This window comes from Nycticebus coucang, chromosome 4, assembly GCF_027406575.1.
Source record: "Nycticebus coucang isolate mNycCou1 chromosome 4, mNycCou1.pri, whole genome shotgun sequence".
NCBI classification, from domain to species: Eukaryota; Metazoa; Chordata; class Mammalia; order Primates; family Lorisidae; genus Nycticebus; species Nycticebus coucang.
Window position 1 is genome coordinate 49,023,485 of NC_069783.1, and position 18,389 is coordinate 49,041,873.

The 18,389-nt window shown below is 37.4% G+C and overlaps 1 protein-coding gene across 17 annotated transcripts in view; it reads right to left on the reverse strand.

Annotated features, from left to right (window-relative positions):
- The window catches only part of NRXN1 (neurexin 1), a 1,108,798-nt gene that overhangs the window by 575,934 nt on the left and 514,475 nt on the right, over positions 1-18,389 (reverse strand). For all 17 annotated transcript variants that reach the window (XM_053587958.1, XM_053587975.1, XM_053587974.1 and 14 more), the window contains one exon: positions 15,083-15,205. In XM_053587958.1, coding sequence (XP_053443933.1) covers positions 15,083-15,205 — 123 coding nt within the window. The remainder of the gene's footprint in view (positions 1-15,082; positions 15,206-18,389) is intronic.

The following is an 18,389-nucleotide window of genomic DNA, read 5'->3' on the forward strand; positions in this document are numbered from 1 at the left end:
CTAAGATGTTCAGTGATGAAAATAATACTTGGTATTTTATTTTCTTTCTCCAAGGAATAGAGTATATATTCAGAACGTAATTAATAAAAAGGTCGTAAAACAGTGTCAAAGCAATCATGGCCCAGTTACAAGGAAGAACATTATGATCTATTCAAGAGTATATGTTTCCTTTTTTTTTTTTTAATTTTGCTCATTTGTGCATTTTATTGTGAAGATAGCTGTTTTGTATTTTGTTTTTTATTTTTTACTTTATTAAATCATAACTGTGTACATTAATGCATTTATGGGGTACAATGTGCTGATTTGATATACAATGTGGAATGCTGACCTAATGTACATAATGCAATGGTACATTTCAAAACTATTAAGAATAGAGTATAAATGTCTTACCACAACAAACAAGTAAGTGAGGAGATAGGTTATGTTAATCAGTTAGATGTAAGCATTCCACAGTGTATTCTTTAATAGGTATACACAAATCACCCCAATAGTAATGGCAGATACGCTTGCTCTGAGGGGTGAATTAGCACCTAACAGCCAATATCCCACAGACTAAGAAAAAAAACTGATGTCTGCTTTTTATAAAATTATTTTCCCTTATAATTTACTCCAGTGTGTAATTTTTATTAGTAGGGTAGCACCTCTACTATTCTGCTTACGTATGTTGATTCAGTAAGAAAAAATAAAAGACTTCTAAAGAGAAAAAACATTAAGGTTCCAATCATTTTAAAATGCACTGTTATTTAGAGAGATTTAGTAGAAATGAAAATTTGGAATTAACAAAATGCCTCTGATCAAGGTATCTAGGGTATAGCAGACTGACAATAGTCTCCAACAAACCACCACCAGAGCATCTTTCTGAGATGGTGCATGTGTGCAGAAATCTGAATATCTAAGGCAAACATTTTTAATAAAATAGACCACAAGATTACCTATTTTAGGTTCAGTGTTTCTTCAAGTTGGGTTATATTTCTGATGTGGAACAGAATAATCCCCAAGCCCTGCACCCAATTGTTAACTCATTTAAAGTTACTGAGTGTGTGGCAGATACATCAGGTGCTACGTAGATAATGAGATCGTGTCAACAGGAAAAGACCTGCCCCCCTATTCATAAAGCTCACAGTCTACTGAGGGAAGACAGACTAAAAGAAGATAAGATATAATTAAATATATGATAATTAATCTCAAGGCCAGGTGTGGTGGCTCACAACTACAATCCTAGCACTCTGGGAGGCAGGGGTGAGCAGAGTGCCTGAGCTCAGGAATTCAAGACCAGCCTGAGCTAGAGCAAGACTTTTGTCTCTAAAAATAGTCAGGTGTTGTGCCAGGTGCCTGTACTCCCAGCTACTTGGGAGGCCGAGGCAAGAGGATCAATTGAGCCCAAGAATGTGCGGTTGCTGTGAGCTGTGATGCCAAGGTACTGGAGAATGAGAGTGAGACCCTGTCTTTAAATAAATAAATAATAATTAATCTCAGAGAAATGCTATGATTTTGATGAATGGGGTACTGAGTTGATAAATGTGGAATGGGACAGGGTTCCTGAATTTGATATTTAAACTACATGTGAAGAATTAAAAGAAGAAAGCGATGCTAAGACCCCGGGAAGGGGTATCAAGAGGAAGATTCCAAGATGGGGAGTTAGATGAACAAGGATTTTTGCATGAGAAAGTGCTAGAGAGCATTGCTGGAGTGTGATGAGTAAGAAAAGTTAGTGGCTCACGTGAGATTAGAAGGAACATCAAGGGCTAGATTGTTCACCATGCCTTCTGCTTACATTAGGAGCTACTGGAGGGTTTTCAGCTGGATTTAGCCATGACTCAAAAGGGGTGTGTGTGTATGTGTGTGTGTGTTACCTTTGCTGGTATAATAGATTGGACAGAGTTTAAACTAAGGTAGTTGTAGCTTAAATGAAAAAATGAACAAAATGAGATAATTTTGCAGATATAACTTGCAGGATTTACTAAAAACATGCAAAATGATAAAGAGGGGATGATTCCGCTGGCTTTCAGGCTTGAGGAATTGGATATACAGTGAATATTGATTAACAAAGGACACGTACACCCATACGTGGTGGAATTGTGTGTTGTGAAACACACAATTCCATATTTTTAAGACAGACTAAGTGATGAGTTGAAATCCACTGACTCCCCACTCAGAGATCACACATGGTTTGTACAACACTTTCTGGTTTGAGACCTAGGAAATCTTCCTTCTTGAGCTTCACTGCTGGTGGCTACTGTTCTCAATACCCTAGGTGAGGTGTACACATTCTCAAGATCAGCTGGAGTATGTACTGCCCTGTGTTCAACAGACTTAACAGATGTCAGAAAACACAGAACTTTGCATTGAAGAGTCTCCCATGCTTTCCTCTTAAAAAATTCTTCCCTAACACTCTGATTTCTCCTCAGATTATGTAAATCATTTGCCATTTTAAAAAATTCTTCCCATCCAGTGATTTCTGACTTGCTGTAAAATTTAATAAGAAACCTCAAGTGCTTCCCAGATTCATGGATGGCATCAAACAGCCACTGAGATGTTTAAAAGATATATTCTAGGAGGGAGACAAGATGGCGGACTGAAGCCAGCTTTCAACAGAGGCTCCCGTCCAGAAGGAGAGTTAAGGGACAGGAATTTAGTAGGTGTCCTGGTGGACTTGAGCCTCACCAAGAGAGAAGGTTGAAGAACGTACATCAACACTGCTGAGGCAAGCTGTGATCACAAGGACGCAAACAAAAGCTGAGACTTCAAGCCAGAGTAGAAGTTGCAATAGGATCGAACAGAAACCAGCTGAAAGCAAGACAGAACCACTTTGCTCCACCACACCAGACAGGGCCCCAGTTTCTCAGGCCACAACACTGTACGGGCCCTCGATAAAACCCCAGGGGAAAAACCAAAGGGAGTAAAATAACCATGGGGCGGAATCAGCGGAAAAACTCTGGTAACATGAATAACCAGAATAGATCAACCCCCCCAAGAAAAGATACGGCAGATATGATTGAAGATCCCATTCATAAACAACTGGCTGAAATGTCAGAAATCGAATTCAGAATTTGGATTGCAGACAAGATTAATAAAATGGAATTAGGAATTCGAGGAGAAATTCAAAAATTGTCTCAAGAATTTAACGAATTTAAAGACAAAACCACCAAAGACTTAGACACACTGAAGCAAGAACTTACAGCCCTCAAAGATATGAAAAATACAGTAGAATCCCTCAGTAACAGAATGGAGCAAGCAGAAGAAAGGATTTCTGACATTGAAGATAAAGTCTTCGAACGCTCCCAATCTCTCAAAGAGGAAGAGAAATGGAGAGCAAAAACGGATCACTCACTCAGAGAACTCTCAGATAATTTGAAAAAAAGCAACATAAGGATTATAGGAATTTCTGAGAATGATGAAGTCGCCTCCAAGGGCACAGAGGCCCTTCTACATGAAATTATGAAAGAAAATTTTCCAGACATGCCTAGAGAATCTGAAATTCAGATAGCAGACAGCTTCAGAACCCCAGCACGATTCAACCCCAATAAGTCATCCCCCAGACATATCATAATTAGCTTCACTAAAGTTAACATGAAAGAGAAGATTCTCAAAGCAGCCCAGCGAAAGAAAACTATAACGTACAAAGGTAAGAATATTAGAATAACTGCAGATCTCTCTGCTGAAACTTTTCAAGCCAGAAGAGGCTGGTCATCAACTTTTAATCTCCTAAAGCAAAAAAACTTTCAACCCAGGATCTTGTATCCAGCTAAACTGAGTTTCATCTATGATGGAGAAATTAAATACTTCAATGACATTCATATGTTGAAAATATTTGCCATAAGTAAACCAGCTCTTCAGGATGTTCTCAGACCTATCCTCCACAATGACCAACCCAATCCTATACCACAAAAGTAAACTCACTCAGAAACTTCGGATCAAACTCCAACTTCCACACTGGCGAAAGGATTAAAAATGTCCACTGGACCTTTGAAAAACTCGATACCCAAAATTCCACCAGACTTATCAATACTCTCCATCAATGTGAATGGCTTAAACTGTCCTCTAAAGAGACATAGGTTAGCTGACTGGATACAAAAACTCAAGCCAGATATTTGTTGCATACAAGAGTCACATCTCAACTTAAAAGACAAATACAGACTCAGGGTGAAAGGATGGTCATCCATATTTCAGGCAAATGGTAAACAGAAAAAAGCAGGTGTTGCAATTTTATTTACAGATACAGTAGGCTTTAAACCATCAAAAGTAAGGAAGGACAAGAATGGTCACTTCATATTTGTTAAGGGTAATACTCAATATGATGAGATCTCAATTATTAACATCTATGCACCCAACCAGAATGCACCTCAATTTATAAGAGAAACTCTAACAGACATGAGCAACTTGATCTCCTCCAGCTCCATAATCGTCGGAGATTTCAACACTCCCTTGGCAGTGTTGGATCGATCCTCCAGAAAGAAGCTGAGCAAAGAAATTTTAGATTTAAACCTAACCATTCAATATTTAGATTTAGCAGACATCTACAGAACATTTCATCCCAACAAAACTGAATACACATACTTCTCATCGGCCCACGGAACTTACTCCAAAATTGACCACATTTTAGGTCACAAGTCTAACCTCAGTAAATTTAAAGGAATAGAAATTATTCCATGCATCTTCTCGGACCATCATGGAATAAAACTTGAATTGAGTAACAACAGGAATCTGCATACCCATACAAAAACATGGAAGTTAAATAACCTTATGCTGAATGATAGCTGGGTCAGAGATGAGATTAAGAAAGAAATCGCCAATTTTTTGGAACAAAACGACAATGAAGACACAAACTATCAGAACCTCTGGGACACTGCAAAGGCAGTTCTAAGAGGGAAATTTATAGCACTGCAAGCCTTCCTCAAGAGAACAGAAAGAGAGGAAGTTAACAACTTAATGGGACATCTCACGCAACTGGAAAAGGAAGAACATTCCAACCCCAAACCCAGTAGAAGAAAAGAAATAACCAAAATTAGAGCAGAATTAAATGAAATTGAAAACAAAAGAATAATACAACAGATCAATAAATCAAAAAGCTGGTTTTTTGAAAAGGTCAATAAAATAGATAAACCTCTGGCCAACCTAATCAGGAAAAAAAGAGTAAAATCTCTAATATCATCAATTAGAAACAACAAAGACGAAATAACCACAGACTCATCAGAAATCCAAAAAATCCTTAATGAATATTACAAGAAACTTTATTCTCAGAAATATGAAAATCTGAAGGAAATGGACCGATACTTGGAAGCGCGCCACCTTCCAAGACTTAACCAGAATCAAGTGGAAATGTTGAATAGACCCATATCAAGTTCAGAAATAGCATCAACTATACAAAACCTCCCTAAAAAGAAAAGCCCGGGACCAGATGGTTTCACGTCAGAATTCTACCAAACCTTTAAAGAGGAATTAGTACCTATATTACTCAACCTGTTCCAAAATGTAGAAAAAGAAGGAAGGCTACCCAACACGTTCTATGAAGCAAACATCACCCTGATCCCCAAACCAGGAAAAGACCCAACAAGAAAAGAAAATTATAGACCAATATCACTAATGAATATAGATGCAAAAATATTCAACAAGATCCTAACAAACAGAATCCAGCAACACATCAAACAAATTATACATCATGACCAAGTTGGTTTTATCCCAGGGTCTCAAGGCTGGTTCAATATACGTAAATCTATAAATGTAATTCAGCACATAAACAAATTAAAAAACAAAGACCATATGATTCTCTCAATTGATGCAGAAAAAGCTTTTGATAATATCCAGCATCCCTTCATGATCAGAACACTCAAGAAAATTGGTCTAGAAGGGACTTTTCTTAAACTGATAGAGGCTATCTACAGCAAACCCACAGCCAATATCATATTGAATGGAGTTAAATTGGAATCATTTCCACTCAGATCAGGAACCAGACAAGGCTGCCCATTGTCTCCATTGCTTTTCAACATTGTAATGGAAGTTTTAGCCACCGCAATTAGGCAAGAAAAGGCGATCAAGGGTATCCATATAGGGTCAGAAGAGATCAAACTCTCGCTCTTCGCAGATGATATGATTGTGTATCTGGAAAACACTAGGGACTCTACTACAAAACTCCTAGAAGTGATCAAGGAATACAGCAGCGTCTCGGGTTACAAAATCAACATTCATAAATCGGTAGCCTTTATATACACCAACAACAGTCAAATTGAAAAAGCAGTTAAGGACTCTATCCCATTCACAGTAGTGCCAAAGAAGATGAAATATTTGGGAATTTACCTAACAAAAGACGTGAAAGATCTCTATAAAGAGAACTATGAAACTCTAAGAAAAGAAATAGCTGAAAATGTTAACAAATGGAAAAACATACCATGCTCATGGCTGGGAAGAATCAACATTATCAAAATGTCCATACTACCCAAAGCAATATATAATTTCAACGCACTCCCTATTAAAGCTCCACTGTCATATTTTAAAGATCTTGAAAAAACATTACTTCGTTTTATATGGAATCAGAAAAAACCTCGAATAGCCAAGACATTACTCGGAAATAAAAACAAAACAGGAGGAATCACACTACCAGACCTCAGACTTTACTACAAATCGATAGTGATCAAAACAGCATGGTATTGGCACAAAAACAGAGAAGTAGATATCTGGAACAGAATAGAGAACCAAGAGATGAATCCAGCTACTTACCGCTATTTGATTTTTGACAAGCCAATTAAAAACATTCAGTGGGGAAAAGATTCCCTATTTAACAAATGGTGCTGGGTGAACTGGCTGGCAACCTGCAGAAGACTGAAATTGGACCCACACCTTTCACCATTAACTAAGATAGACTCTCATTGGATTAAAGATTTAAACTTAAAACATGAAACTATAAAAATACTAGAGGAGAATGCAGGGAAAACCCTTGAAGAAATTGGTCTGGGTGAGTATTTCATGAGGAGAACCTCCCGGGCAATTGAAGCAGCTTCAAAAATACACTACCGGGACTTGATCAAACTAAAAAGCTTCTGCACAGCTAAGAACACAGTAAGCAAAGCAAGCAGACAGCCCTCAGAATGGGAGAAGATATTTGCAGGGTATATCTCTGACAAAGGTTTAATAACCATTATCCACAGAGAACTCAAACGCATCAGCAAGAAAAAAACAAGGGATCCCATCGCAGGCTGGGCAAGGGATTTGAAGAGAAACTTCTCTGAAGAAGACAGGCGCAAGGCCTTCAGACATATGAAAAAATGCTCATCATCTTTAATCATCAGGGAAATGCAAATCAAAACTACTTTGAGATATCATCTAACTCCAATGAGACTAGCCTATATCACAAAATCTCAAGACCAGAGATTTTGGCGTGGATGCGGAGAAAAGGGAACACTTCTGCACTGCTGGTGGGAATGCAAATTAATACATTCCTTTTGGAAAGATATATGGAGAACACTCAGAGATCTAAAAATAGATCTGCCATTCAATCCTGTAATTCCTCTGCTGGGCATATACCCAGAAGACCAAAAATCACAACATAACAAAGATATTTGTACCAGAATGTTTATTGCAGCCCAATTCATAATAGCTAAGTCATGGAAAAAGCCCAAGTGCCCATCAATCCACGAATGGATTAATAAATTGTGGTATATGTATACCATGGAATACTATGCAGCCTTAAAGAAAGATGGAGACTTTACCTCTTTCATGTTTACGTGGATGGAGCTGGAACATATTCTTCTTAGTAAAGTATCCCAAGAATGGAAGAAAAAGTACCCAATGTACACAGCCCTACTATGAAACTAATTTGGGACTCTCACATGAAAGCTATAACCCAGCTACAACTTAACAATAGGGGGAAGTGGGAAGGGGGGGTGGGTAGAGGGAGGGGGATCGGTGGGATCACACCTGTGGTGCATCTTACAGGGGTATTTGCGAAACTTGGTAAATGTAGAATGTAAATGTTTTGGCACAGTAACTGAGATAACGCCAGAAAGGCTATGTTAACCACTGTGATAAAAATGTGTCAAATGGTTTATGAAGCGAGTGTATGATGCCCCATGATCATATCAATGTATACAGTTATGATTTAATAAAAAAAAAGATATATTCTAAATTTTAGCCTCAATTGTAACTGCTACTTTTGAAAATCTTCTCTATCCTACATGAATCAAGGTTGACTTACTCTTAAAAATCATTTGCTTTCATGAGATCTTTGATACAATGGAAGGAAAGAAGGAATTAAAGAAATAAAAAAAATCAACAAGAAAAATATCAAACAACCCTATTAACAAGTGAGCAAATGAAGGAATACAAGTTTTTCAAAAAAAAAGAAAGACAAATGTCCAACAAACATGAAGAAATGCTCAATATCACTAACCACTGGGGAAATGAAAATTAAAACCACAATGACCTATCACCTTACCCTGTTAGCACAGCTGTTATTAAAAAGAAAAAAAAGAAAAAAAGAAAACTACAATGACATATCACCTGACCCTGTTAGCATGGCTGTTATTAAAAAGTTAAAAAAAAAAACTAAACAGTAGATGCTGGTTTGGATGCACAGAGATAGGAAAGCTCATACACTGTTGGTGGGACTGCAGATTAGTATAACCTTGATGGGAATCTGCATGAAGATTCCTCACAAGATAAATGTAGACTGACCATTCTACATAGCACTCCCACTATTGGGTATCTACCCAAAGGCAAATGAGTCAATTTTGTCAAAAAGACAGTTCTACTAAAAGGTTTATTGTATTAAAATTCACAACTGCAATCTATGTGCCTATCAATTCATGATTGGATTAAGAAAATGTGATGTGTGTGCATGTGTATGTATATATACACATGTATATTCACACATCATGGAATACTCTTTACCCATGAAAAGGAATGAGATAATGTTTTTGCAGTTGGATGAAACTGAAGACCATTACACTATGTGAAATATCTTAACATCATATGTACAAACGCGACATATATCCTCTAATAATTGAGAGCTAATCAATGGACACACATGGGTACTAAGAGATGTAAAGGTCATTGGAAATCAAGAAGAGGAAGAAGGGAGGGTAAAAGCCTACCTGCTGGGCACAGTGAACACTACTCTGGTGATGGGCACACGAAAAGTGCCTACTTAAGCATTATAAATTGTATCCATGTAACAAAAATAGTTGTACCTCCTTAATTTTTTTTTAAAGGAAGGAAAGAAGGGAGGAAAGGAAGAAAATAATTTATTCCAAAAATATATTAACTTGGGATTTGAGTATTGATGTTAAGTCTTAAGCAAAGAGGAATGAGAAGAATAATCCCCAACTAACCCTGAATTCTATTTAATTGGTTTACTGATTGCAGTGCTATAGGAAAAACAATGCTGAAATTATTTTAGATGCATTACTGGATTGAAAAAGTGAAGGAATGATATTGATGGGAGCCAGGATTCTCACCATGGAAGAAAAGACATAGAAGTGTGTTTTGGGAAAAATTAATAATCAATGCTCTAGGGATGTAGGCGCTACTGTGAACTCATTTCAAAATACATACATGTGAATGTTTATATGTAGATAGATCTGTACGTCTGTGTGCATACATTTACATATGTATGTAGGTATAAGATTACATACTTGAACATACTTTCTACTGAAATGGTCAGACAACCAAGGTACTCTGATGATATTGAGAACACCTGCCATCTAAAAGCTTAGCTGGTGTCATTTCTCACTAGCTAGAAACTAAATGGCAAATTTAAGGTAAACTATGTAGATAAAAGTTATCCCTGGGACATCCTATTATGCCAAAAAGTAAAAAAAATGCTAAGAATAAAAATTGAGGTTAAAGCATGTCACAAGATCATAGAGATAAATTGATGGAACTCAAACTGGACAAAATTGGAAAAATTTGAATTCCCAAATAATGAAGTAATTATGAACTTCAGTAAAAACAGAACAATGAGAAAGAAAGGAATAAAAGAAAGAAAAGTAGAAGGAAGGGAGGGAGAATGAGAAAAGAATGAAAAAGGAAGGGATATAAAAGAAAGAGAAGGAATAGGGTCAGAAGAGATCAAACTTTTGCTCTTCACAGACGATATGATTGTATATCTGGAAAACACCAGGGATTCTACTACAAAACTCTTAGAAGTGATCAAGGAATACAACAGCATCTCAGGTTACAAAATCAACATTCATAAATCGGTAGCCTTTATATATACCAACAATAGTCAAGCTGAAAAAACAGTTAAGGACTCTATTCCATTCATAGTAGTGCCAAAGAAGATGAAATATTTGGCAGTTTATCTAACAAAGGACGTGAAAGATCTCTATAAAGAGAACTATGAAACTCTAAGAAAAGAAATAGCTGAATGTGTTAACAAATGGAAAAACATACCATGCTCATGGCTGGGAAGAATCAACATTGTTAAAATGTCCATACTACCCAAAGCAATATACAATTTTAATGCAATCCCTATTAAAACTCCACTGTCATACTTTAAAGATCTGGAAAAAACAATACTTCGTTTTATATGGAATCAGAAAAAACCTCGAATAGCCAAGACATTACTCAGAAATAAAAACAAAGCAGGAGGAATCACGCTACTGGACCTCAGACTATACTATAAATCGATAGTGATCAAAACAGCATGGTACTGGCACAAAAACAAAGAGGTAGATGTATGGAACAGAATAGAGAACCAAGAGATTAACCAGGCTACTTACTGTTATTTGATCTTTGACAAGCCAATTAAAAACATTCAGTGGGGAAAAGATTCCCTATTTAACAAATGGTGCTGGGTGAACTGGCTGGCAACCTGTAAAAGACTGAAACTGGATCCACACCTTTCACCATTAACTAAGATAGACTCTCACTGGATTAAAGATTTAAACTTAAGAGATGAAACTATAAAAATACTAGAAGAGAGTGCAGGGAAAACCCTTGAAGAAATCAGTCTGGGTGAGTATTTTATGAGGACGACCCCCCAGGGGGCAATTGAAGCAGATTCAAACATACACTACTGGGACATGATCAAACTAAAAAGCTTCTGCACAGACAAGAACACAGTACGTAAAGCAAGCAAACAGCCCTCAGAATGGGAGAAGATATTTGCAGGTTATGTCTCCGACAAAGGTTTAATAACCAGAATCCACAGTGAACTCAGACGTATAAGCAAGAAAAGAACAAGTGATCCCATGGCAGGCTAGGCAGGGGACTTGAGGAGAAACTTCTCTGAAGAAGACAGGCGTACGGCCTATAGACATATGCCGTCATCAATGATGAAACAATGCTCATCATCCTTAATCATCAGAGAAATGCAAATCAAAACTACTTTGAGATATCATCTAACTCCAGTAAGATTAGCCCATATCACAAAATCCCAAGACTGGAGATGTTGGCATGGATGTGAAGAAAAGGGAACACTTCTACACTGCTGGTGGGAATGAAAATTAATACATTCCTTTTGGAAAGATGTTTGGAGAACATTTAGAGATCTAAAAATAGATCTGCCATTCAATCCTATAATTCTTCTACTAGGTATATACCCAGAAGACCAAAAATCACATTATAACAAAGATATTTGTACCAGAATGTTTATTGCAGCCCAATTCATAATTGCTATGTCATGGAAAAAGCCCAAGTGCCCATCGATCCATGAATGGATTAATAAATTGTGGCATATGTACACCATGGAATATTATGCAGCCTTAAAGAAAGATTGAGACTTTACCTCTTTCATGTTTACATGGATGGAACTGGAACATATTCTTCTCAAGCATCTCAAGAATGGAAGAAAAAATATCCAATGTACTCAGCCCTACTATGAAACTAATGTATGACTTTCATATGAAAGCTATAACCCAGTTATAACCTAAGAATATGGGGAAGGGGGAGAGGGAAGGGAGGGAGGGCGGAGGGTGATTGGTGGGATTACACCTGCGGTGCATCTTACAAGGGTACATGTGAAACTTAGTAAATGTAGAATATAAATGTCTTAACACAATAACTAAGAAAATGCCAGGAAGGCTATGTTAACCAGTGCGATGAAAATGTGTCAAACGGTCTATAAAACCTGTATATGGTGCCCCATGATCGCATTAATGTACACAGCTATGATTTAATAAAAGAAAGAAAGAGAAAGAATAGAGAGAGAAGGGAGGGCTCTTGCTTACAGTAGACCAGTAAGTGTTGACTGTATGTGGACACTTATGTAAATCATTTTCTAACCCTTATAATAAAGACTAGATCAGACAAAACTCTTTAATAATTGCTAAATTTAGGGCAAAGCTTTGATGAAGTACAGGCCATTCGTATGGTCTTAATGCCTCTCCACAGATAGTTCATTAGTTGCCAGGGAAGAAAACATAGTAATATTGTAGTGAAGAAACTGGACAACAGGTTGACCAAGTAATCGAATTAAATCACTAATCAAGACATGGACAGCCTGCATCTCCTGTAAAGTGGCAACAACATCAACAATGTGCTATTTCATCCAAGAATGTAGAACCTGAACTTTAGCACACAACAGACAAGCACAAAATGAGTGACTTTACATTAATACATGGTGGGAGGAAAAAGACCTATTTCAATGATGTCATTGTCATGAAAGACAAAGAAAGTTTATGGAAATGTTATAGACTAAAGGAGGTTAAAGAGACATAACAAGGAAATGAAATATCTGGCCCTAGGCCACCTACTGTGGGGTGTGTGTTGGGGGAGAAAAGCTCACAGCATATGCACAACACTAAATGACAAAATCAGGATATGAATGATAGAATAGAAAAATACATTGTATCAATGAAAAATTTACTGAAGTTAGTAACTTTTACTATTCCCATTTTGAGACCATGCATCCTTAAGTATTGAGGGATAAAGGATCACTGGGTATGTAATATATCCTCAACTGGTTAAGAAAAAAAAGAAGAAGACAGAAGAAAGATTGAAAGTGTGTGAATGTCAAAGCAAATGGGATAAAGTGTTCACAATAGTAAAGGCATGCCCACATTGTTTATATTATTTTTATTTTTGAAATTTTTTGTAAGTTTGAAATTATTCATAAATAAAATTTTTAAGTAAAATACTTTGCATCATTCTTGTTTCCTTTCCTGCTGTATCCTTTACACATTATGCATTTACTACTTTACATCTTGAACCATCTAAAACAATGACACAGGGTTAATTTTGTTCAAAACATCTTCTTTACGCACATGATACGGCAACTACCAATTGTGGGAAAGTCTGTGAAAGACGAGCTCTTCAGTCCAGAGAAGCACTGGCCCCAGCAGGTTATTCTAGCCACGTCAAGCCATATGGTTGCACGAAGCAAAACAAAACTTCTAAGTTCCCTGAACATTAGTCTGTCTAACCCCATCAGCACCATTCTTCCTCTTGTGGAATTCTCTTCCACATACTTTTATCAACTGCATGATCCTTCCTTTAGAGCCTAGATCAAATAGTATCTATTCCCTTAAGCTGTCGCTGCAAGCAAGTTCCTCAACCTCTCTTCTGAACTCCAAGATCACTTACGTCACCTTACCAGTTACTTATGTCAATCATTCAGCAATTCATATACTGCCCTATATTATCAGTATTATGGATATATCTTATTTAATGTAGTATTAAAATTATAGTTAAAAATATGTGTATGTATTCTGATGCTACTATGTCTGGGAAAGCACTGATCTTAGAACCATACAATTATTAGGATATGGGTGAATATGAAGTAATGACCTATAAATAAAAAAAAAAAATCACATTAAAAAAATTAAAAAATCAGAACTATGCTCTTTCCTCAGTTCTAGTAACCATGGCATTGCCATGAAACATAAGTCATTTATTCTCCTTGAGTCTCAGTTTCCTTATCTATAATTGTGAATATACACACTCTATTTCATAGAGCCATGTAATATTGGAGATACTTGGAGACAAAGGCATGCACTGCTGTGGCTCTGGCAAGTCCTTGCTCTCAACAGCTGCTCTTCCCAGCCTCTGATGTGTAATCATAGACCCCAACTGTTCATGCCCATGCTTTTTGATAAAATACAGCTATGCAAACAATGGGTGCTAACCCCCCCCAAACAATTCATTTCCCTTCAAATAACTGCTCATGACTAAAATTTAACGAACTTCAGCTGACACCCTTCTGTCAAAGCCTTGTAAAAATTCTGCCTTCTTTTCCTAAGTTAAGGAATAATTCTTTCAAAAGTTAAAATGCTATACATATTTCTCATTGATAGAGCCGACTGTCCTCTGAACATGGGAACCCCTTTGGGATTGAATGAACAGGTACTTCTCCACTGCACAAGGACCATGTGCTGCAACACCATTGTGCTTTTTTTTAGAATAATTAAAATGGAGCTGTTCTCTAAAAAAGAAAGAGAAGCTAACATCCCAGTGGGTCATGGTCTTGGAGTGATTTTCAGGAAAAACAAAGAAACACTGATTTCTCCTTCCATTTGGCTTCCCTCTATATCCAGGGTGGAGCTTTGCGCAGCTCACCTGAGTTACAAATAGGGGATTGAACTTGACATTCTTAATATTCAAGTTTAACATAGGAGCTACATAGCCAAACGGGATCTATTATAGCTTCAAATGTAAAAGTGGCTCATCTGACAGAATGCTGGCATATCTATCAATTTACCTAGAGCTAAACAGTAGAACTCTCTGCTGTTCATCTCCTAAATATTTAAGAAACAAAAAAGCTGAACAAAAATTGGCATCCAAACCGTGACTTCAGTATTTTATGAGGGACTTAGATATTTATTAGACCAAAAAGTTAAAATATATTATAATTTCTTCTGAAAATATTAAAAGGCAAAATAAATTATCAGACCAAAAAGTTAAAATATATTATAATTTCTTCTGAAAATATTAAAGGGCAAAGGTAACATAAAAAGTATGGATTATTTTGGAGGAAAAACACTTAACAGGCTTCTACCTAAATAAACTCGTTAGTAGAAAAATTAGAACACAAACGGGCTGTGTATAAGCTTCAAATTGTGCACCAGACTTGGTTTAAAAAGCCACCTGCAAAAAATGAGAAAATCTAAACCATTAGCATAAGTCAAGGCAGTGAGGACAAAGCGTTTACCTGTCATGGCCTGTTGGTCATCCACAGTTAACTTTAAACTTTTTCCTCGTCGGACCACACGCACTGTGTGCCACTCATTATCATTGAGGTTATAGCCAGCAAAAAGGGTCTCGGGACCTTTGCCTGTAGAATATGCCAAACAGTCATTATGGACACTCAGAATCAGTTAAGCAAATGAACCTCACAGAAAGTGAGAGAAGGAGACCAAGAAGGGGAGAAAGCAAGGGAGTGGGAGGAGAGAGAGAAGATAGAAAGACGTGAGAGAGAGAGAGAGGAGAGAGGAGAGACAGAGGAGGGAAAGAGGGAAAGAGAGACTGGTTGGACCCACTTTCAAGCCCATTAGAGTCATACATGACAGGCAAGAAAAATGACAAGTTAACAAACTTTCAGGTCTGACAGCTTAAGATTCTTTAACCTAGGTGTCCATCAATCTAAGACAAGTGAATTAACCTGTTGTCATAAATAGGCACAGTCAACATAGCACTGGGAAGCTTCTCAAATTTAGACACATTTTGTATTTTTTTGGACGTCATCATTTCCTTACTAATGCAGTAACTAGCAGTCATGTAACTTCTGATTTCCAGAAGAAGTCTGATCACCAGGCCTTAGCCAACCATGTCCAGTGAGTGACTGGACTGATCAGACTCCGGTGAAAAGGTTACACGAGCCACACGTATGAAGCTGTCTTTTAGCTCTCACTGCATACCTCCAATTTCACTCTGTTCCTAGGTTTATTGGCCTCCTAAATTTATGAAATGTTGTGTCTAAAAAACAAGCTTAGAAAACTTTATAACTAATTGACACGTATGTGTATGTTGTTGTGAATTTCTGTGTGTGTGATGGAAGAACTTTTATGGTTATAGACACTGACTTGCGCTAAGTGGGGAAAAAAAAAAAAAAAAACAAGGAAAGCCAATAGAGTTCAAAGGCTAGAGTGATAAATTAAAATAGTGATATTAACCAACGGTGGAGGTCAGGGATTCCCAGCTAATGGCCAAAAGATAGAGGACAAGAAGTTTAACCAAGTGAGAAAATAACTGCTTGTGAATCTATGTAAACCTACGCAAATATGATTTTAACTTAGCATAAACCCTCTTCAACTTCAAAACAAGGCAAAATGATTCTACTATAACTGGAAATGTTTCTTAAAAACATATATTTCTACTAATCTGACATTATGATTCATTGAGGAAAAGTAATATTAAAATACATTATTTGGTGATAAATTTTCTCTTTTTTTTTTTTGAGCACTGAAACTTGCTGGTACGTTAAAATAATGAAGAGTATGACAGCATTGAGTTTCATGACTTTCAACTGATGAAGGATCAGGATTAAGATTCATAATCTCCTTAACCAAATTCTGCCAGCAAAACTAATTGATGCTCAAGGATTCTAGGAGGATGTATGAAAAAGCAGAGCTATGGGCCAGGGAGAAGGAACAAGCAAGGAGGAAAGTGAAAAACTAAATAAGGGAACCCAGTAGAAGACACCTCAGTAGTCCACCCACATAAGATCACTGCTTTCAGGCTCAGCGCCTGTAGCTCAAGCAGCTAAGCACCAGCCACATACACCAGAGCTGGTGGGTTCGAATCCAGCCCAGGCCTGCCAAACAACAGTGACAACCACAACCAAAAGATAGCCAGGCATTGTGGCGGGCACCTGTAGTCCCAGCTACGGCAAGGCTGAGGCAAGAGACTCACTTAAGCCCAGGAGTTGGAGGTTGCTGTGAGCTATGATGCCACAGCACTCTACCTGGGTGACAGCTTGAGGATCTGTTTCAAAAAAAAAAAATTACTGCTTTCAGAACCACAGGCTATCCACCCAGCCCCTTGATTTCTGTCTTAGAGTATTACTGATGATACAAGAAGAAGTATATCCTTAGTTGGGGTATCTCAGTCTTTTTTTTTTTATTGTTGGGGATTCATTGAGGGTACAATAAAGGGTATCTCAGTCTTTAAATGAGCCAGAGATACAAACTAAATTTTATAGGATGAATAGCCTCAGTTCTTTAAGCAGTACCAACTATCATTAAGATTAGAAATCATCTCTTCTTTGTTTCTTTAGAGAAGTTAAATTACTCATCCTGATACATGAACAAAAACTATTCTAGACAGAACAGTTTTGAAAGACTGCTAACTAAATAACTAGTTAGAGAAAGCCTGTTAGGTCAGCAACTGCAAAAATGTTTTAGACCAAAGGTCAAAAGCAAGTCCCAGGATCAAAGGAACTCCTTCCAGTTTCAATAGTGAAGAAAGAAGTGTTTAATATCTCTGCAGCAGTTTGGCATCCTACTGGCAGTAAGGGCCATCCTCAGTTTTGATCTTTTTTTTTAAAGGAAATACATCATTTTAAAACTATTTTTATAAGAGAGATTTTTTTTTTTTTTTAGAAATATGTGCCTTTGAAGCATTCATTCCATTCTTTCTTTTGAAATGTATTCTATCCAGTAAAAGAAGCATAAGGGTGATGTCATTGTTATACCCCATTCTAGGTTTGATCTCCCAGTAAAGTTGTAATGCTTACTGTATGAAACAACTATTTCCATAACAACAGGCACCAAATCCAATTAAAAATAACCCTTTGGTTCATGAAAATCTCTGTGGACCAACTTCCAGCTCCTTTCTTGCATTATTAAAAATGTGAACAGATTGACTTCTCAAGACAAGGTTCTTAAAAATGCACTGAATCGCCTCAGTCCAGCACAGTGTTGCCCATGGAAGGTGAAGTGTAGTGGAAAGTGCATTGTGCAGGGAGTTCAGAATTGTGATCGCTAGTCCTTGAATTGCTGCTGAAAAAGAAGTTGGGGCTGGTGAGTGCTTTTTATGTCCAGGGTATTTTGTTATCTTCTTTCATCTTTACCTTATTATTAATTTGCAGATGTGGAACTGAAGGCCTCGAAAGCTAAAACTACTTGTCCCAAGGTCACACAGCTAAACAGTGGTAGAACTGAGCTCCGTTGTTGGCCTCACTCAAGGCCGGCATGTTTGCCTGCTTTGTCCAGCCTCTCAGCTATGAAACCCTTTGGCTAGCAAGGAAATGCCCAGTTTCTCCTGTCTAGATAAAGGACATGGAAAGGGTGCTCCTTGCGATGGCCTCTAGCTTGCCCTATGCAGTGACACTGTTTGGAGATCCTATATATTCTCCATATTAAGTCCTGGTAGAAGACAACCTCAGGGGTCTAAACAATACACTCTCTCCCCAGGGATGCTGAGACGGCTACCAGGAAAGATACAACAGAGGAGAAGGGCTATTCCTACTTACTACGGATGGAGACAGGTTTAGGGCCAGTCTCCACCCATAATAAGCA